Source organism: Siphateles boraxobius, unplaced genomic scaffold, assembly GCF_051911475.1.
Source record: "Siphateles boraxobius isolate OS27281-9 unplaced genomic scaffold, OSU_SipBor_1 68, whole genome shotgun sequence".
NCBI classification, from domain to species: Eukaryota; Metazoa; Chordata; class Actinopteri; order Cypriniformes; family Leuciscidae; genus Siphateles; species Siphateles boraxobius.
In genome coordinates, this window is record NW_027509195.1 from 10,597,501 (window position 1) to 10,620,228 (window position 22,728).

Below are 22,728 nucleotides of genomic sequence, written 5' to 3' on the forward strand. Positions count from 1 at the left end.
AACAGTACGGTATGGCAAAGCCAAGGTCATGGGTTCGATTCCCAGAGAATGCATGAACTGATCAAATGTATACCTTGAATTCAGTTTGGATAAAAGCATCTGCCAAATGTAAATGTAATGATTATTTGGTGCAAGTCCATTTACTTTTTCAATGCACATTCTTGAACTTATTTTTTATGATGATTTGGTGCATGGTATTCTATATTAAAAACAGGGTTGTTTTCATAATCTTTTAACAAAATATAACATGCACCACCTCTGCAAAAAAAAAAAAAAAAAAAAAAAAAAAAATCACAAATTTTTTAAATAAAATTTTCAGCCACCAAAATCCATTATACCCATCAATTCCTAAAAGTTAAAATGTATCTATTTTTCACATCATGGATTAGAAATTGGTTGCTTTCAAGTTGACTTTCATGTTGAGTTTAAAATGTATTTTAAGTAAAACACACAAAGTTCTGCTCATTTGAAATATCAGCTCTCTACGCATCATGCCATTTTGAGGAAAACGTATCAGTATAAAAAAAATGCCTGATGACCACAACAGCATTCTGGCCTAGAATTTTGTTTTAAGAAAAAAGACAAAAGGTTTTTTGACCTGACAGAGATCACCTCACACTCACCTCGTGTTGCGCGCGCACACACACACACACACACACACACACTGAAAGAAATCAAAATTGGCCTGTAAGGAGATGAAGACATACTGTATATGAACAGTTAGGACGATGAGAGAATGAGAAGTGGTGATGTAACACAGAGCAATGCTTTGTGTATCCATAGCACCAGTTAAATACACAAAGGTTCTGAGATTGAGAAGAGAAAACATTGCACAAGTTCAGTCTAGTGAGGCAATTCAAAGACCACAAGCACTTTCCAGACATTGTCCACAAAAACCCGAGCCATGGTCGGATTCCCAAACTTGACATTTTCCGCATTACATCAATCTCTCCTAAATGAACAATCTCGAGAAGAGAGTGGAGTTTGGCCAACCATTTCTGTAATTCTGCCATCCTTATTCTTGTGTTCGTTTGAAAACCTTGTCTAGAGATACAGAAAGGCACTAGGGAAGGCAGATGACAAGACAAAATACCCAAGACAAAGCTGACGCGTGTTCATGGGTCAAATTTCGATCTCTATACACTTCGAAACATACGTATAAGTTTGTTTGCCCTCCATTCCCGGCTTCTTGGGATTTTTTTTTTTAACGGGATATGAGGGAGCTCAGTCAAAAACTTGGAAACTGAACCAAGCACTTTCCAGTGGTTTGGATGACATGGTGGCAGAGGTACTGTACGTGCAAGGGGCTTTTAACTTTGATCCAAAGAAAAAGTGATGTCGGAATAACATATCGGATCCAATGGAGAGCCCTTTTGTTTTGGATGGTGCAAGTAATGTCCCGCCTCCCATTTGTCCTCAGTCTAATGTACAAAAAAAAAAAACATCCTTATAATGCGGATGACAAAAGATGTGACTTTTTCTTCGGAATTCCTAAAAATGTTCTCAGATTTGGTCAACGTTGTTATTGACCTGCTCCCCCTCCAAACTTGACCTCGATGCTGTTGCTGATTTTTCAGTTGCCGGGGATCTCTCCGTTTGTCCGGAGTTGTGCGTGAGGAAGAGAACGAGGAGGGGGGGCTAACGGGAAGGACAAGATTCCATTCAGGGGGGATCGGGTGGAGGATTTGTCCGAGGGGGAGACTCCAACAAAGCCAGGAGTGCTGGTCATTTCTCCTCCAAAACTCACACCGGGGTCTGCTGAACCCAAGGCGGAAAGCTGCTTTTCCTAGCAAGACAGAGAGAGAGAGGAAAAGGGAGGAGAAGAGAGCAGGTGGAGGAGGAGGGATGGAAGGATGAAGATTCCACACACACAAAAAAAAGGCAAATGGAATGCAAAGGAGTTCCCATGGGAAGTAGATCGATAGGGAAATGCAGAACAGGAAGATCAAAGGAAATAGAGGTCACAGAGAGATAGAGATTTGAGGTGATGAGGGATTGATAGAGCAGTAAAGGAGGAATAAAACAGGAGCATGAGTTGTACAGCAGAGGAATGAAAAATTTCCATAGAAACGCGCAGGGAAAGAGGGATAGACACAAAAAAGAGGAAGAGAGAATGATGAGGAGGGAATTACAAATGCTGTTGATATACTTGTGCTCTTGTGAGGTTGCACTGCAGAAGACCAGAGTGGTTGTCAGTGACACTGAACGATTAAAAATTTGATTTTTTGGGGGTAAATATACCCAAAATGTGATTTTAAGTAAGAAGAGAAATGTATTTATTGATTATTGATTTATTTATTATCAGTTTTGCATTAAAGGGGTCATAACACAAATTTTTTAGAGCCGTCAAATCGATTAATCTTGATGTGTGTGTGCGCGCGTTAAATGTGATTAATCACATTTTTTTTTATCATTTAATTTTTTGGTATTTGGTCCAAAATGATATGTTGGATCATTCAATTGACCGTTCGCAAAAACCCGCCCCCTTTAGTTACTGTTGCCACACACGCCACACACCATGTTCTCACACAGTGAAAAATACATCGCGGAGCAGAGAGGACACTGACAACGCGCTGACAGACAAGACAGACCAGGTTACTTTTGATATGAAACAAAGTAGCAACTTTCAAATTTGGTCATTTTTTTAAGAAATTTAAACAATAAATACCGTTTTTTGTCTCTTTAATGTGCCTCAGTTAAAGCTGCTCGTGAACCAATCATCTCTTCCTTCTAGTTAATTTATAGCATCAAATAAACATGAATGAACAAGAAGGAATGTTATTTTAACCGCGGAAAGACGTCAGTACACTTAGTTTTTCAAGTTAAAATCCTCCAACGTTAATCTACTAACTCTCCTGACTTCCTTGTCGGACAAAAATGCTGGATTCGGCAGAGGGGCGGATTATGATTGGTCAGATCGCCTGTCAATCAAACTCCTTGCGAAGGGTCAATTCTTCTCATGGAAGCATAAAAATAGATTACCAGTTATATGTAAAGTGGCAAAGCAATGTCCCAAAGTTTACATTTATTTGACCTCAAAGATCAGAACATTGGATGACTCATGATATGACCCCTACCACTGCACTCACTCCAGTGTCTGAGTGCAGTAAAATAGACTTATTCTGAGCATGCAGCTGATGCAAAAGTGTGATCAACTGAAAACAACAGGAAGTGAGAATGAATATTTATGTGGAATGTAGGTGCTTTTTGTTCTGCTATCACAAGCATATCTGGACTGTTGTGACAGTCTGCCTTGTGACAATGTCCCTGACAGTGTTATGCAAGCTCAAATGACTCTAGGGAACAGATGTTCAATCCATTTACTATCTTATAAATGTTTTATACAAAGTAATTTATATTTGTATTATATTGCATGATTATACAATTTTGATATTTTATATCAAAATATACTTGCTCAAACCAAAACAGTGTCATATCCACTATTTAGAATTTCAGGGAGTTTCCACACTTGGTTTGAACCTGAGTTCGGTTGGTTCCAACTATACAATTGTCCATCGTATGCACACTTCAGAATCTCACCAGAAGTAGTAGGTCATATGAGGAATGTGAATTCGGACATACTACTTTTGACACATACTGAATTTCACCTACTATATAGTAGGGAAGTGAGCGCTTCATATACAACCTATTGCAAACTACATGCCGCCATTTTGAAGTGCATTCAACTTTGTAAAGTGGATGAGGGAAGTTAATTTCGACAGACCCTCAACCCCTCGATTTTAACCGAGGGAGCGAGTACACTTGTGTACACTTCAGGCAGATTCATAGACCACAATGCAACACAATAGTGAAGTCACAACAGAAACTCACACTTAATTTATCCACAAGGCCTTAGGGCGTTCCCTTTAAACCCATTGCAAGGGTTTCACCAGCAGTGGGCACTTGTGCAACATTAGCAAGAGAAGGGCATAAAAAAGTGGACTTAAATGCAGCCCTGGTTTTGTACCTGAATGAATTATTGTTTTTGAATTAATCGTTTGAGTGGATGATTCAATGACTCCCTCATAAGAAGCTTACTTGCTTTGTGCATAAATTAATATGTGTTTTTGAACGAATTGGTAGAGAAAGATTAAGTGAATCACTTATAACACTGAAAACACAGTCACTTGTTGCCACCTACTGGTGTAACTATGTAACGTGCAGAAAGAGTCACGCGGAAAGCATAGCAAATGATATATCAGATTTTCTAAATTCTCTATCAGTATATTTGTATGCATTTGAATATTTTGTAATAATGTTTTTTTATCAACTCAAATATTTATGAAACTTTTTGGCTGATATTACAGGTCAGATATAGTATTCTGTTTTTAACACTTGTTTATATATTTACATTGGGCACACAATAGTTTCATAGCTAGTGTATTATCATTGATGGTTCAATTATATTGAACTTGGGTCCGCTCTGCAACAAAAGTGTGAAAACAACCTCAAGCCCATTTCTGCCACACACACAAAAAAGGGATAGTTTGACTTTCCGATTTTTTGTTATGTGTAGCTGGGCTAAGATTCTCATATAGTGGAGACACCATTTTTATTTTGCTCTTATCCTCTAATCTTACCTACAGAGGCGCAGTGCAGTGCCAAAAGCAGCCTCAGCTCATTTTATATCTAAATCATGCTCAGTGTGTTTTTCATCAAGTTCAGTCCTTTTCAGTGAAATCTGGATTGGGGTGGAAACATTGGAATTAAATCAACCTAAAGTTAAAGCTGAGGCTAATGCATGAGAAACTCAACAAAACAACATGACAACAACATTTGGTGATAATATCTTTTACCATTCTAAATATACTCACCTGGTATTTGTGTTTGACTTCATTTTTACAAGAATTATAAGTGAACGGCTCAACTTTAATAGGTTCTATGTTTTAACACCAAGGAATTTGCTTTGGTTCCAGACTGTTACATTAGCGAAGTGGCTAGCTTTGCTAACATAAGTCAGTCTGACTCCGTTATGGTGCAATTTCTTTCTCTTCTCAATCAGAACCTAGTATTTGAGAATGAATATGGAATTAGTGCTAGGGAACGGAGGTTTGGAACTAGCTGCAACACTAAACAAAGACAAGTGATGACGACAACAGGAGTAAAGGGTGCATCTCTGTCAGAACTGCAACTCATACGACGGTCACTTTTGTCTGGAACCATTGCTTTTCTTTAGGTGGTCAAATCGAAGTCCTGGTTGAATTGGTCTGCCAGGTAATTTAGGTTCAAAAGAAAGGGTTAATATGTTCTGATGTGTTTCTACAGCTCTTTAGATGCAATCACACGCAGAAACCTTTAAAACATCATCTAAAGCAAACTAAATCGTCAAATACATTGAGTAACACCACACACATTCACCTTTCACTTTCATTCAGCCTTTTACTTCACATGAACGTTGCATGTCTTAATTTACCCATAAGACATTGTGTAAAAAATGAGTTATTAATGCAACCATGAACAATGCATTTCTATGCAACAAACTACACCACTTAATGCACAAATGTCGACACAAATACTTCTACTGTAAACCACCAGAAGCGCTCTAAACACCGCAATAAAAGCATGAAGAAAAAAAAAAAATACATACACACATGAACATGTACACACATTCACACTCATCCAGGTTCTCATGCACGCTGATAACCCACCCCTGACTCCTGGCAGGGCGGCACGGAGAAAGATACGGAGATTTCCCAGAAATCATCATCATCTGTTTCAAAGTGCAATGGTGATGATGTAGATAGAATGGACACGATGATAAGAAATCCTTCACCTTGCACTGAGCCATATGCCCTGCTTACCTCTGTTTTATGTCAGATTATGCTGAACATGTGACATTTTGTATGGATATGAGGTGAAACCTCCTGCAAAACAAACAAACAAGCTCCCAAAAATAACAGCATCTCTATGAATCCATAAATGGTAGCAAAAATGATTTTCAGGATAATAAGCATTTGATAATGCACTTGTATCCAAATTATGTCATTACATTTAACAATCTGCCGTAGTTTTGATGTTTTTTTTTCTGCAGAATGCAAAAGTAATAAACACTAGCTGATGCATTAATTTCCATTAAACTAATTGTAATGTAATTGGTTACTTTTGGTAGGAATATGCGGTTAACACAGCACTGTTTTTTTCAGTATCTATCTATCTATCTATCTATCTATCTATCTATCTATCTATCTATCTATCTATCTATCTATCTATCTATCTATCTATCTATCTATCTATCTATCTATCTATCTATCTATCTATCTATCTATCTATCTGTCTAAACATCTGTCTGTTTTTCTATCTATCTATCAATCCATCTACACAAGACTCAACTTTTAATCATCAAATCTCTTTTCAAACTCCTCAAACTACATAAGTCCTACATAAAATAAGGCTTTTTTTCAGATTTTGTCAAGCCAACATTTAGTCTAGTAGAATTAACTCTGGCTGGGAAGTAGAGGTGCATATGACTTTGTGCAGGCGAGGTACAGTGTGTGTGTGTGTGTGTGTGTGTGTGTGTGTGTGTGTGTGTGTGTGTGTGTGTGTGTGTGTGTGTGTGTGTGTGTGTGTGTGTGTGTGTGTGTACAGTGTGTGTACAGTGTGTGTGTGGACAAGTCCAGTGTACATACGGTGGATGTGAGAGGAGACAGAGGTGGAGTGGGCGGGTCACAGTCAGGTGAGTCATTACCTTTGCATTCGCAGTGGGACGGGTGCAAGGCGGGGCTGCACTAGGATGGACTGCCGCCTCCCCTAAGAGAAATCACCGTATCTCATCAACACACAGGAGAGGACAGAGAGGTGTGTATGTGAGGGTGTGGGCCTGTGCACAGCAGGCAAAGGGAGTGTGTGTCCGTGAGACGGGATCGGCATGCATGTGGACATACGCACACGCACACAAAAACACACACAAATTCCCAGACAAACATTTAAATGTCCACCAAATTACACATACATACCTCAGCTCACCACAAAGTAAAAGGCAAACAAAGCTCTAAATGCCATGTTGGTCATCTTTATGATTTTGCAGCCAACATGCAGCTACAAGATAAACAAATAACTCTACAAAATTCCAAAAAATTGTTCCTCAGCTTTTAAAATCCGAATCATTTGCGAACAGGGACATGCTACCGGCTCAATGCACCTGACATAATAAAAGTGGCGGGGAAAAAACAGCAGAACAAAAACAAACACAGCGTGTGAACGTCTGCCAAGCACATGAGCAAACACAGAACTGACAGAGACGCATCATTAAAAACTACAGGACAAAACCAGGCCACTTTACAAACACAAACTTCTCTCTTGCTGAAATCAGCGTGGCTTTTATAATAATTTTAAAAAGGAAGCTATTTTATTACAATTGTTTATTATTAAGTGAATAGAAACCAATAATTAATTGTACACATTTAAATAACTTTTTACCTAATATTAAGAAAATTAATAATATTTAAATGTATTATTATTATAAATTAATTGATATTGAAGTCACCATGAAATCAAAATCAGCAATTATTGCTTTATTTATGAAATATTGCAGTTTTTATCATAAATTATTTATCCGTGAAAACTTTTTAAAAAAATTCATATGACCTTGAAATCACCTCTTTAATCAGCATAACTGCCCCTCCCTCTCTCAGACAAATATCTTCTCTTCTCTGGTGATGTGTTTACTGGCGTGAGGGCGGGACAACCTGTCACTCACATGAGATTGACCAATAGCAAACCACAACCTCTCAATTCCCAGTGTTTGAGAAGCAGCTTCACTTAGATTTACATCATAATAGGGAAGAAAAGACTATTGCAACAGATTTCCTAATCATCAGTTTAAAGGCTGTTATAAGGCCCAGATGTAGCTCATCTGCAGACTTTTTTGTAACCAACCACATTTGGGTGATTTAAACATTAAAACATGTTAAATGAATGTTAAAAGGATGTATCCTTCTGGAACCCTGCAGTTGCATCTCTTCCAAACGTCCACATAAGCTTCATCTAATAGATGCTTTCTTTTTGTATTTGTATTCTTCAGGAGAATCTATGCTGACTGTGCTGAACTTTCGTCTGAGGTTCTGTCCACTCAGCAGTTTCCCTGATCCCCGAGTTATACGTGCAGCTCATACTCAACTCCCTCGTTTTATCTTATCTTATCTCCTCAGAAACAGGATTATTGATTTTCTTCTTTTCAAAGTCACATTGGAAGTTGATTTAAATACAGATGGAGCTTTGGATCAGAGCGGTCGAGTGATGTGTGCGCACAGACTGGAACTGCTGAGAATTTGGTGTTTGTTGTAACATACAGTACAGCGATGCACCATTTATGAGAAATCAAAGCATAAAAAAGAAGCGAGAGATGACACATGGAAAGAAACATGAAGCATTTGACATTCCTACTGGAGGTACTAATGCTTAACTAAACATTTCTCCACTCGAGGTAAGGCAACACTGAACAAATAATGCTACAAAAAAAGTATTTTTGGATCTATCTCATTGGAAAAAAATCTATAATGCCTAAAAAGTTGACAGCAATAAGAAAAGACCCCAATGATCAAAAGAGTTTCAGAAGAGATCTCAGCCTTGTCTCAAACTGTGCTCAGATTTTTCAAGATATCAAAATAAATAGATATCTGATTTCAAATCGAAGAGATCTCAGTATGAATTCAAACGTTTATCATCAAGAGCAAGTGATCTGATATACAACATTCATTTATAGCTTTATATTCTTTTGGTGTGATAACAATGTCTCATTGGTTTCTATTTGTTTTTTCTTCGTAATTTAGGTGAACAATATTAATAATTATTACTTATATGAAACAAACCCTTTTTAATGTAAACTACTGTTCAAAAGTTTGGGGTCAGTAAGATTTTCTCAAAGAAATTAATACTTTTATTCTGGCAAATATGCATTAAACCGATCAAAAGTGACAGTGAAGACATTTATAATGCTACAAAAAAATTCCATTTCAAATAAATGCTATTTTTTAAACTTTCTATTATGAAAGAATTCTGAAAGAAAAAAAAAATCACGATTTCAACAAAAATATTAAGCAGCTGTTAAAATTTTCATATTAGAATGATTTCTGAAGGATCATGTGACACTGAAGGACGGGAGTAATGATGCTGGAAAAATTTAGCTTTGCATCACAGGAATAAATTACATTTATAAAATATATTTAAATAGAAAATAGTTTTTTAAAATTTGAATAATATTTCACAATATTACTGTTTTTACTGTGTTTTTGATCAAATAAATGCAGCCTTGGTGAGGAGAAGAGACTTTTGAACAGTAGTGTAGTTATATAAGACAGTCATGGGTGGTTAAAAATTTTGGGCTTATGACATTTTTTTTTTTTTGCACAAAGCTACAGTATGTTTTCATCGAAAATAAAAATCATAACAAAAGATCAAGGAAAAGTTGATATTTTTGCCTCAGTTTCACAGACAAGGCTTTAGTCTCGTCCCATGCTTTAACTGAAAGCAACTTGCACTAAATATCTTCAAATATGTCAGTGCCATTGTTTTGTCTCAATATACACACCATAATGTGTTTTTTTCTAAGGCATGTTTATAAAAGCTACCTAAATGTCTTAATTGAACTAAGGCCTAATCCTGGCTTAATCCAAGCCCTGTCTATGAAACCGGGGCTAAGTGTCCTGAGCCTAGAAAAAGATTAACATCTGCATGATCAGTAAAACATTCCTTCCCTTAGGAATCCTTTAGTCCGGCGTTTAGCATCAGGATGCTTCCTTCAGTGCTGCTCTTCCTCAAGTGGATCAAATCTTTTATCTGTAAGTGCTGACCTACTGAATTTAATACGGCAGTCCTGTAAAGCGTTCAGACAGGCAGAGCAAACAAGCAAAGACACATTCCAGCGGGGACGTAGAAGGACAGACACACAAACAACGGACAGAACGGTTCCAGGAGATATTCATAGAGAAAAAGAATAAGACAGACCTGGTCTGCGAATATCCTGGGTTTTTGCTCAGGCACCACCCCTACCCTCAGCTCGTCTTCCACAGCCATGAGTCTTCATGGAAAACAAGAAAGCGAGGGAGAAATAAAGAGTGAAAGAGGAAGACACTATTAGTTCCAAAGCACACAGACATTATTGAGATCAGACAATCAACAATAAGTGTTCATCTGCCACAAATATCAGATCAACATGCTTTGATTGTGGTATAAATAGTTTTAATTTGCTTTGAAATGGCTTTTGGTCCAATCTGGAAAGCATACTGTAGAAAAAACTCAACCATATTATGTCATGATGACATATTTCCATCATCCCATGGGAATAAGTGAGCTGATAAATGAAAATGGGCCATGTTGTATGGCTTCTAACGACGGCTGCCGCTCTTACTGGCAGCTCATTTCAGAAATTACACGCCATTGAAGTGGCCGCCAGCGCACATCAAAGTGACGCTCGGTTTCATACACAAAAACAGAGATGTTTTCATATCTCCACGTGAACATTTCCTCTCGGGATGTCACATCAGATGCTGTTTTTAGGCACAAGTGGCAGCCAAATGAAGCACTTTAATGGGCAGGATAGTGGTGTGATTATCAAGTGAATGACTGCTTTCTAAGGAATGATGTTTGGTTTGACTTATGTTGACAAGACGACACGAGTACATGACATGTGATATTAAATGTGTGCATCCGGGTCAAATAAGAAAAGTTTCATTGGATAGGTATCATTGAGCCAGTTTAGGGGACATATTTGAAATTGTTTTGATGTTGACTGATATGAAATAGTCATGAAAGATACATTAATTCATTGCAGAAAAAGGCCTGTTGACACCAAGGATAATAAAAATCATTCTAAATATAAAAGAATAGCAGAGTCTGCACCACAACTAGCCTATAACGATAACGGCACAGAGAAACAATATCGTTGGAATCACTTTCAGAAAGATTTTTTCTAGTTGACATTGACAACCAATCAGAATCCATCCTGCTAAAAGAGCTCGAGCATTTAAAGCGACTGACGACAAAACTGCAGCACGTGCTTATAATAAACAGAATAATATCGTGCATTGGTGTGGATGGAAATATACTGTAGTTATTGTTATAGTTATCTTTCTTGGTGTGAACGGGCCTTAACTTATTCTAGTCTTTAGCATTTATTCTATTAAATAATGAATTCCACAGTTTAGGTTTAAAACAATATGATTAGATATTTTATTCCATTTATAAATGTACATATATTATATTGCTTGTACAAAATTCAAATGCAAAAGTAAAAACAAGAAAAACAAAAACAAATTTAGTGCTTCAAGATTTCTTAGACAGAAGCATCCAATTTATTAAAGATATGCTCAGGCCTGTTTTATATTCAACAATGTGATTGTTTATTAACAAAGATCAGACAAAAGGTCATGGGGTCAGACACATTCCACAAGCAGAGGTCAGAAGGGTCACGAGAGGGAATCATTAATAAACCTTCATTGTGGTATTTTTCATCGCTACAGTTATCAAGGTATATTTATTGCACACAGTTTGGCTACAAGAGTTAAATATATATCATCTCGTATACAGAATATATATGATTCTATGCTCTATATTTCTGCTTTTAAAATAATTTATAGGGAAGCAATGTCTGTTATTCTTTTCTAACAGTATTATATTATTTAATACACTCATTTTTATACATCAATTTAATATATGAAAGTCTAACAATGGAAAACAAAAAAGGCTAAAAGGGCAAACATTCCATATTCAAAATGATTACTTATAGCAACATCACATTACAAAAGAGATTTACTAAAAATTAATTTCAGTCCTAAATTAATTAACTCTTTATGTTTCCTGATCTATAATTCATATCTCTATGTTTATTTCACAAACAGCTCCACACAAAATAAGATATTCATGAGCATGACAACTCACTTACCTCATGTTTAATATTTTATACTGTATCTTCTTGCCATTTTACATTGAACATAATACCAAAACACACTCACCAAACTGTGTAAATATTTATCTATGAGGTTGAAAACAGATCCAGGTCAAATTTCAGCATGAAATCAAAAGAAAAAAAAAATATCGTAATTTGCATAAAGAGAATAAAACTTAAATTGCATCACAACTTTAAAAAATAAAATAAATTAAAAGCAGCATAAATTTAAGGCAGTGCAATAAATACCATGATATACAAACACTTTTATATATATATATATATATATATGTAAATAAATTAAATAAATATTAAATATAAATAAATTATGTGTGTAATCGTATGTAATTGTGTGTGTGACTGTGCATATATATATATATATATATATGTAAAAAATATTTGTGGATCATGATATTTGTTGCACTGCCTTAAATGAATAATTTCCTATTGATTATAGACTGAAACATGACCTGGAACAGGTTTTGTGAGAATAAAGTCATGAGTTTGAATATAAGGAATCATATATGAGGCTTGTGTTTGAGCTAACACAAACCTCTTTCTGAATCTTGGAAATATCTGCTTTTATTGCATATTTCAAAATGAATGATCTAAACACTGAAACCTGAACAACTGAAATCCAAATGTGGCGAGGAGTGGTTGACACATGAGATCGCTGTTCTCGTGATAGCACATAGAGATATGGAAAACATGAACATCTGAAATATGATCTATTTTGATGAGTAAGACACTTTCATCACACAGTATGTTATAGAACACAGTGAAGAGAGAAGTGCAGCAGAGAACATGAGATCAGGAAGCCATTCTCTGTATTTTCAAGATGTTTTGCTACAATTAATGATGGTTATTTGGAAGAAAAATCCCGTGCACCATTTCTGTTTCAGGACAAATAAGCAGAAGCCAAGTAAACCTGGCTTGTCTAAATACTTTATTAATGCAGCTTTTACACTCATTAAAGGATCAAATCACCCTAATGACTGAAAATGTCATCATTTACACACCCTCATCTCTTTCTTAAACCCGTATGACTGTCTTTTTTCTGTTGAACACAAAAGTTGATGGTTACTTGGTGCTTTTATGGTGTTGTTGTCCTTTTTGGAGCTTGTGTGTGAAAGATGTGTGGAGATTAAAAAAAATCTCTTTTTCTGTTCTATTGAAAAGTTAACAACAGTAAACAGGTTTGCAACGACATGAGGGATGAATAAATAACCACAAAATTTCTATATTAATGGATGAATGATCCTTGTAAGAGCTTTAGAAAACAGCAATTTTTCTTTCTGAATAAGTTCTTTAAACATTAGCAATTCATAAAACTTATGACACTTTGTCCATGTCAAACTTGTTTCCTCAGACGGCAGTGCTTAAAATGACGAATACATATAAAAAACAATACTGCACACATATGACTGCCTCAATTACAAACACACCCTGTTATGATCAGTTATGATTAGGATGATTTCCGCACATTATTCCATGAAGGTATTGCACTAATACACGCCAAGGAAGGAAGAGACGATGATTTATATTTTTATGCCCTTTTGGGAGTAAGAACCCTGGTCTCCCTTCACCATCTTCTTCACTCCATGTCTTCATTCCTAGAATTGGATTGAAATAGCAATATACTCTGTGACACAAAATATGCAGTAAATGCTGCATTACAGGAAGTTACATCATCATTTCATCAACCAATGGGGTGATGTCATTTATAAGAGTGAAGCAAAATATTGGCAGATATGTCTCTGTAGATTCACAAAGCCACAAAGTATCCAAATAACACGGTAATAAAGAAGATGAAATGAAACAAAAATAACAACAGGAAGGAAATAAACCCAGTTCATCAATTAAAAGGCAGCTTTGTTATGACACGCACCACAGAAATTACAAGACTGAGAAGTCCAAGAGTAAACATGTGGCTACTATACTGTATATAAATGGCAGATGCTCAATAATAGAAAACCCTTTATAAAATGTATAAAACATATATACAGTGACCCTAAAAAGTATGTGGACACATGTATCATCCTTAAAAATTTCTTGAATGTCAAACAAAATATCAAACAATGCATAAGCAAACAAGTACCTTCTTAAAAAAAATTCTGTCTTCAATTTGAACAGATTACACTACCATTCAAAAGTTTGGGGTCAGTAAGATTTCTTTTTAAAGAAATGGATACTTTTATTGAAATAAGAATGCATTCAACGGTTCAAAAGTAATAGTAACGGCTTTTATACTGTTATAAAAGATTTCTATTTCAAATAAATCCTGTTCTTTTGAACTTTCTTTTGATCAAGGAATCCTGAAAAAAATGATCATGATTTATACAAAACATATGAAGCAGCAAAACTGTTTTCTACATTGATAATAATACTTTGCCAACATTTGTAATAATAATAAATATTTATTGAGCAGCAAATCAGCATATTAGAATGATTTCTGAAGGATCATGTGACTGGATCATCAAGACTGGAGTAATGATGCTGAACAACATTTCACCGCAGAAATGAATTTTATTTTTAAATATATTCATAAAATCTATTTTGATCAAATAAATACAACCTTGGTGAGCATTAAGAGACTTCTTTCAAAAAAATTTGCTAAATCTTACTAACCCCGAACATTTGAATGGAAGTGTAAAAAAATTTATCACTTCTTTAAGGAAATGCTTTGCATGAAAAGTGTGCTATATACATTATTTTACATAATGTCACTTGATTTGACATTCTGATAGTTTGATATTTTGTAATCTAATGCAATGACATTCAGACATTTTTAAGTTTGGCTTAAATGTCCAAATACTTTTTGGGGCCACTATTTCTCTACAGAATTACATAAGGGGTCATCGCCAATTGAGCTTAGAAGGAAGCGTATAGCGTAGTACACAGCGAGTGTGATCACGTGACCACTCTTTTTTTTTTCATATTACCTGTCAATAATTCCTTTAATTTGGTTGTCTTTCTCCATCTGCTGCTGTCTCAGTCTCCTCTCGCTGTCGTCCAGTCGGCTCTGATACTGCAGCAGGATTTTATTGGTCTGCTGCTCCTGAGTTAACAGCCTCCTCTCGTACTCCTCCAGCTTACGGTGTGACATCATCAGACGATCCTTCAAAGAGTTGATCTCCTCCTCGTATTCACGCACCTGCACCAGACAACAGACGAGGACAGTGGGCATGTGATCAGCAGATGTCACCCTCTTGATGCTTTTGTTGAGACAGTAAGGTAATTAAGCTACTTCTAGTGTCCAGCGTTGGTGAGTGACAAACTAAAAGTATTAATATGTATATAAAAAATTATAAAGTAAATAAAAAATTATAAAATGAGTTAAAGTTAAAAATAAAAGTATTAAAAATAAACGGAATAATTTATGAAAATTTGAATAAACAAGATAGTATCCATTAAATTGCTTTAATAAACTTTCAAAATTGTATTATTATATCAAAAAAGTAAGTAAATAAAAAATAAATACTCATATAATTAAATAAAAAAATAATGAAATTATTTTTAAAAAAACAAGATATTATCCATTAAATGGCTTTAATAAAGTTTCAAAATACTATTAAAATCTACAAAATTACAAACAAATTAAAGTATTAAATAAATTTAAAAATTAAAAAAAAAATTAAATGTAATGAAAGTATTAAAATTATAATTAACAATATATTATTCATTAAATTACTTTAATAAACTTTTAAAATATTATTAGATATGATAGCAAACTCTGACCACCCGAGTGTTTGAACTCACACAGTGTACGCTCGTCTTAAGGTTATAAAGCTCCTGCCAGTATCCAGCGCTGGTGATTGACTAACTCAAAGTGGTGATGCTACGTAAAATCTGGCATCATTTACTTACTCTCATGCTGTTCCCAATCCTTACTTTCTTCTGTGGAAAAAAAAAAGTATGTTTCTGAAGGATATCCAGGTTAGGATATTCTTCAAAAATGCATCTTTTTTGCGTAGAAAGAAAGTCATGCAGGTTTAGAATTACTGTTTTTTATCGTTTTGTAGCTCAGCCATTTTCAAAACAGTGTGGTTTTTCCAGTAATGAGCAACTTTCAGAAAGCAAACTTATAGGAAAGCACGATTTTGCTCCCTACAGATTTTCCGCAAGGAGTGTGTCATTCATGCATGAAAATGTTGCCTAGGTGGGCAACTACAGTCAATGCAAATGAACAAATTCTCCTTGCAAACCACATGGGAATGAGAAAGTGCTGATTCATAACAGAATTTAATGGCAGATTTTGAAGATGAAACTGTCCTTTAATAGGCACACTGAGAAGCAATGAAAAGTGGTTGTGTGTCACCTCTACACGAACATCCAGACGGGGGAACAGAGGGTAAAGAACAGTCAGGACGTCCTGACTGAAAGCTGATGCTGCTCTCCCCTGTAGTCTGTTTACAGCAAAAGGCTGTTCATTCTCATTTGATATTTAAATAATGCAAAAATCAGACACCATCTGTTGCCAAGGTGAAAGACATGAGATGCATTTCCTTGACACTTGTGTGCTGAGACACAACTGCACTCAGTCAAGACGAGTTCATTTGCACGAGTATAGAGGAATCAAGCTCGAGTTCGGACCAAGAACAAACTGTGTGAAAACGGTCTGAAGTAATTCTTCAAAGCTCACAACTCTCACATCACAACAGCCAGCTAGCATGGCAATACCAGTATGCTTAATTAAAATAAACCCAAAGCACATAGCTAATATACAGTCAAACCAAAACATTTTCCGACACCTTCAACATTTCTCACATTATCACAGTTTATTCGCTATAGTTTAGAAAATGGTAATAAAATATGACAAGAACTTATCAAATCAGTTGATATTTCACTGGTTTTGTCCATGTTAAATTTAAGTACACAATTAAATAATACCAATTTAGGTCAAGCAATGCTTAATTTTGTTCAGACTGTGATGTAAAAAGGTCACATTTGCGAACATGGTTAGATCAAAGTGTCTGAATCATTTTTGGTCCCAAATTTTAACAAATTTTACTGGTAGTCTGCTGTATGAAGATTTTTGGGGTATAATATGTCACAGTTTCCTTTATTTTGCTATCCTCACTTATATAAATGAACTATAGTGTCCTGCACCAACTAGTAAAAAAAAATATAAAAAATTATATTTGGTGTCTGAATTGCTTAGTTGGGGACATTTAATTTTATATATTAACAATATTATTACAACATAATCTTCCTGTTATCTCTGTAAAGCGGATTTGAAACAATCTGTAGCGTAAAAAGGGCAATATATATATAAAGGTGACTTGACTTGACTTGAATAATTTTTGGATTGACTGTATCTGGTTGAGAAACAGAGAAACACACCCTGTCCAGACGTGACTCGTCCATGCTCTTGGAATACTCCTTTAGCTTGAATTCTTCTCTGTCGATGCGGGAACTCTCTATGTCAGCAGAAAGATGGGGCATGTTGGACACCCAGGCGACGGTTCGCTCAGAGGCTGGGGTCGTGGGGTTGAGAGTGGATGGAGATTGGGAAGAGCCCTGCGGAAAAGAACAAAACATTATGTAAGTAAGGAAACAGGCATTTGGGTTGCAATATTTACACTACACAGTTTGGGGATGGTAAGATTCAAGGGTTGGTCTCTTATGCTCACCAAAGGTGCATTCATTTGATCAAAAATACATTGAAAACAGTAATGATATGAAATATTATTATAATTAAAAAATGTTTTTTATAATTAAATAAATGTAATTTATTCTTGTGATGTCAAAGAGGAATTTTCAGCATCATTACTCCAGTCTTCAGTGTCACATGTTCCTTCAGAAATCATTCTAATATGCTGATTTGCTGCTCAGGAAACATTTATTATTATTACAAAAATGTTGGCGAAGTATTATTATCAATGTTGGAAATGTTGTGCTGCTTAACATTTATGTGAAAACAGTGATACATTTTTTTAAAGGCTTATTTGATGAATAGAAAGTAAGAAACAGCTATAAATATTTTGTAACATTGTGAAAGTTTACTGCCACTTTTGATCAATTAAATGCATCCTTGCTGAATAAAAGTATTAATTTATTTTAACAAAAAATGAATTATTAAGTATGCTGACTATTTTTTATTATGCTCTCTACAGCCAATGGAAGAGTAGTGCTTTTAGTTCTGTTTAACACAATTTAGCATGTTTAAATCCCTTTCATGGAATTCTGCAGAATTTTCTCTAAAATCTGCACAAATATGTAAAAAGATTTGTGTGTGATAAATATTCCTAAATATTGCTGATTTAAAAAAAAGTAATAATTTGTAAAAAGAAAGTACAATCAACAAGGTAATATTTATTAAATAACTTAAATAAACATTTAAATATTAAAATCTGCATTAGAGTGGCATTTTATATATATTATATTACAGTGAAATAAATATTTATCGGAAATAACCACATTTATCACTATGTTTTCCGTTCAGATGGATAAATTGTGGGGTGAGAACTATTGCTGATTACTAAAAAAAAATTACAATTAAAATTACAATAAAAATATTGCCAATTGCCGCTTTTTTTTTCTTTTTTTTTCACACTTTTTCCATGACTTTCCGTCATAAATGACTGGACATTTTTTTTTAATTTTTTTTATATAGATCAGACACAAAAATAAATATCTAGCTGAAGAAATACTAGACATTGAACAGGTAGAATAGAAATGTTTTCTGATCCGAACACCTGTTTGCTCATGGTAGGCTTGAGCAGATGCTGTTGCTGGACCTGCTGGCGTTCCTGATGTGATTTCGATTGCTGTGTGGACTGTGGCGTTCCGCCCTGAGAGCCCTGGGATCCCTGGCTCTCCCTGGTGGAGCTCTGCTGATGGGGCAGGCCTGGGGGGGTGCTGTCTTTGACGGACAGCTGCTGCCGGGGCCCCTGTTGCCGGCTCCCGAAACCAGACTCCGGGGACTGGAGCAGGTTTCCGCTCTGTGGCCTGGTCTTTGCTGCAGGGGTGGCGGCAGCGGCAGAACTCACAGAAAGCTGATGCGAGGGTTGCGATTTCATGCGCTGTGTGGGAGGGGCCATGGAGCTTTGACGGACAGGCTGAACGGTGGAAGGAGGCGTGGCTAGTGATGAATGAGATGTGCCGGTCTGCGATGCCATGCCTGCCATCTGCTGCTGCTCCTGGTCATGAGACACATGCTTAAATAACAACCTCCATTTCTGCCACTCATTTCTAAATCAATTCGCTCAGAAATTGTATGTAAACAATGGACAATATAACAATATTTGACAGATTTTATGCTTTTAGGGACAAAAGATGCTAATGGACGTTTTTCATTTGTTTTTAACGGGTGGATCGGATTCATCTCACAATGAAAGTATGAAGTCCTGTTTTGATTCACATAGACAAAAGATGCATAATTTGTCAACATTTGAAACATGTGTGGACAGTTGACTATAAAGTAAAGGTAAACAAAGTGCCTTGAAGTCTTTAGTTTTCGTCTAGGGACAAACACATCACAATATTCCTTGTTTAAATAATTCCCGCCCAAGGCATAGGCAAAAAAAGAGGACGAGGCCTGGTCGAGTTAGAGGGACGTGGCATTTCCCAAACATGCTCAAAGTAGTTGACCAATCACAACACAGTAGTCTAGCTGACCAATCAGAGCATACTGCACTTTTCAGAATGAGGGGCTTCATAGAGACAGCAACTAACAGAACGTTACTGACAGACTTGGAAGACAGGAGCTGCAACAATGTTAAATACGTGAAAAATAATGTGTTTTTAGAATATTCAAGCATGAAAACCTATATCTAATAAACCCAAAAAACAAAATCAAGAAAAACCAAGATCAAACCAAGGAAATACCTGCATGTGCATCGAGAGCTGGCGTCCCCTGAAGTCACTCTGGTTATGGCGGGTGTAGTCGTCGCTGTAACTGTGGGAGTGAATGATGCTCGGCTGACCCAGATGAGGGCCGGGTCTGAGGGTGGACAGGTCTTCGCTTCGGGAGAAACCACCATGGGCGAACTGCGGCATGTACGCTGGGTGAGAGGCGTCCGGCTCAGGGGCCAGCAGGAGTGGAGGAGGAGGTTGGGCTCGACTGTGCTGGTGGTGAATCTGAGGCCCGTCAGCAGCGAGGTGGAACAGAGGGTTCTGGAAGGAGAGGGGGTAGCGGAGGGCGGCGGCTTGCTGCTGTTGCTGCTGGGACAGCGAGTCGGTGGTGGTTCCCATCTGGCTCAGCTGGCTCAACCTCAGACCCCCGGACATGCTGGAACCGCCGGAACCGGCCGACATACGCCCTCCGGCGCGCAGCTGACCTCCGAGGCCTCCTCCCAAGGCCGCGAGCCCACCGTAGCTGCCGAGGCCGGCAATCGAGGCCTGGGAAGAGTTGAGCATGTCCCCCATAGACTGCAGGTTAGAGACGCTGTTCATTCTTGAGTCCTGGAGGTCCATCATAGAAATGTTTTCATTAACACCTAGAACCTACGGGCGAGAGCGCTGCAGATACCTGCCGGGCGCAGCAGTTGTGGGCGGTTTATGCATGTGGCTTGACTGCATGTGAGTGATGGGTGTATTAACTTGAGGGTTAAAAGGAATAATTCACCCAAAAATGAAATTTCTGTCATTATTTACTTGCTGTCATTTGCTGTTACTCATGCAGTTTGTCAAATAAAATAAAATAATAACATAAAAAAACAAAAGCCAGGACAATGTCCTGGCAATAATGTCAATAAAAATTATATTGATTCTTTTAAATAATATATATTATATTTAAATAATAGTAATAAATAAGTAACATTTGATTTTACAGGAGAATAATTAATTTAACTGAATTAAAAATGGATATTAAAAGCACCATCTTTTAATACGGTTCATTTAAATGTTTCATTGTTACATTGTTTAATGCTTGTGTAAAAGGTTTCCATTTTTAAACAAATCATGCTTAGCTAATTAATTATTGTCTATACAGGGGTACGTTTCTTTTAGGTTAAATTTACAGCATCTTCAAAAAATTATGTTGCATAATAAATAATAATATAAAGAACAGAAGCCAAGCTGTCCTGGGGTGCATTTCCCGTACAACGACGTACGAAGCATCGTTGGACAAATCAACTTCCTAGTCACGACCGTTTCCCGAAACCATATTGTCGCAAATTGATCGTTCAACCACGTTGGTTTATCACGTCACGCACGTGGTGGAGAAAAAACGTCTTTAAATGAAACTGTTTGAGATCGAATTAACACTAGGTGTTTTGATATAAATGACATAGTTACAATACATTATAGTTATTTAGCTTTATTTCCAGATTGAATCATAGGCTCGTTCTTACATAGTCGAGCACGTTCGCACATGCGCAGTCTTCAAAAACGGTACTTTAAATCTCTTGACAAACTAAAAGATGTAAATGACAGTTGTATGTATTCTAAATAAAAGACACAGGTTGTACTTGCTTATTTTGCACAAGATAAGGATTTATTAAGTTCACATGCAAACTAGAAACAATGCTTCTAACTGCACAGGTTGAGAGCTGTCGTTCCAACCACACAAGTTTGCGATGCTGGGAATGTTCGTTGGAACGATGGTTTCGGGAAACACTGACTCGGTGAACTATGCTGATTACGACGGAACTTGCGAACATAGTTGACTAACGATGCTTTTGGAAAACGCACCCCTGGTAATGATTTCAAGGAAAATTATATTCAATTATTAAAATATAATATTCTATACAATATAATATTTAAATAATGGTAAATAATATAATATAATAATAATAATACATAATTAATGCATTTATTTAATAAAATAAATAATAATAAATAAATAATAACCATCTGTTTTTATACAGTAGGAGAAAAATTAATTTAACTAAATTTCAATTTATTTATTGGGATAATGACACATGCTATATTCTACGTACAGATTAAATGAATGACAAAAGTCAAATGAACTAAAAATGGTATTGTGTGTCAGTCTGAGGCAAAACCTGACATGACAGGTGCCATTTGTGTCATATTACATTTTTCAATTAATAAATTAAATCTGTCTCTCCCTCTCCCCTGAAAAAGTGTCGGTAACCCTAACCCACGTGTCGGGGGCAGTTCACAAACAATACGATCTTAAATTATTTTAGAATATATAATTATTTTACATTCTGAAAACTTGTCCCTATTAACATTGCACATGAAAGTGCAGGATACAGTAATCACAAAACTTTCATTTTTGGGTGAAATATACATTTTTGTATGTCAGGACCCTGAATCCTAAATGGTGATGGAAGATTAACGTAAATAATCTCTTTATGTATTGACTGCACCCACATCATCTTGTAGCCCTCTTTTCCATGCTTGGGTGGTATTTGACCATGCAGTAAGCAGGTCAGTGGCGCTTCCTTCTCCGACAGGAACAAAGCGAACCCTCAGAAAAGCTGGTGAAACGTGTGCTAGGGAGTGAGCTGTTATTCAAATGAGAATTTGGACCAGACAGCACTGACCATTGTCATGAAAGAATTCTAAATGAAAGGGGATATTATTTAAACAGAACACCCCACCCAATAAGAAGCACTGTCCTTTGGGACTTACCTTCGGGTCTGGATCAGTAATATCAGAACTGCTAGTACAGTACGCTGGACTAGAGCGGGCCAACGGGGGACGGGCAACATAGAAAACTTCTTTAGATGAGGCTCGGTGAGGATGATCGCGATCCACAAAACCCCCCATTCCAGCTCGGGATGGGGGGGCTCCGCCACTGGACATGGCAGAAGTTGGAGAGGGCAGGCGAGTGATGTCGATTGAACTGTATGAGATATGAGAAAGTTGGCAAGGAGAAGAGTTTCCATGCTCATTTGCTCCAGAAGCAATATTCCATAAGACATTCACTTAAG

At 36.5% G+C, this 22,728-nt stretch overlaps 1 protein-coding gene across 1 annotated transcript in view; it reads right to left on the bottom strand.

Moving 5' to 3' along the window:
- Positions 1-432: 432 nt before the first annotated feature.
- Positions 433-22,728, bottom strand: part of syngap1b (synaptic Ras GTPase activating protein 1b) — a 184,827-nt gene continuing 162,531 nt past the window's right edge. The window contains 8 exon segments of the mRNA XM_077214697.1: positions 433-1,578; positions 1,580-1,786; positions 9,943-10,015; positions 14,824-15,035; positions 17,225-17,401; positions 18,580-19,023; positions 19,712-20,287; positions 22,427-22,640. Coding sequence (XP_077070812.1) covers positions 1,504-1,578; positions 1,580-1,786; positions 9,943-10,015; positions 14,824-15,035; positions 17,225-17,401; positions 18,580-19,023; positions 19,712-20,287; positions 22,427-22,640 — 1,978 coding nt within the window. The 3' untranslated portion in view covers positions 433-1,503.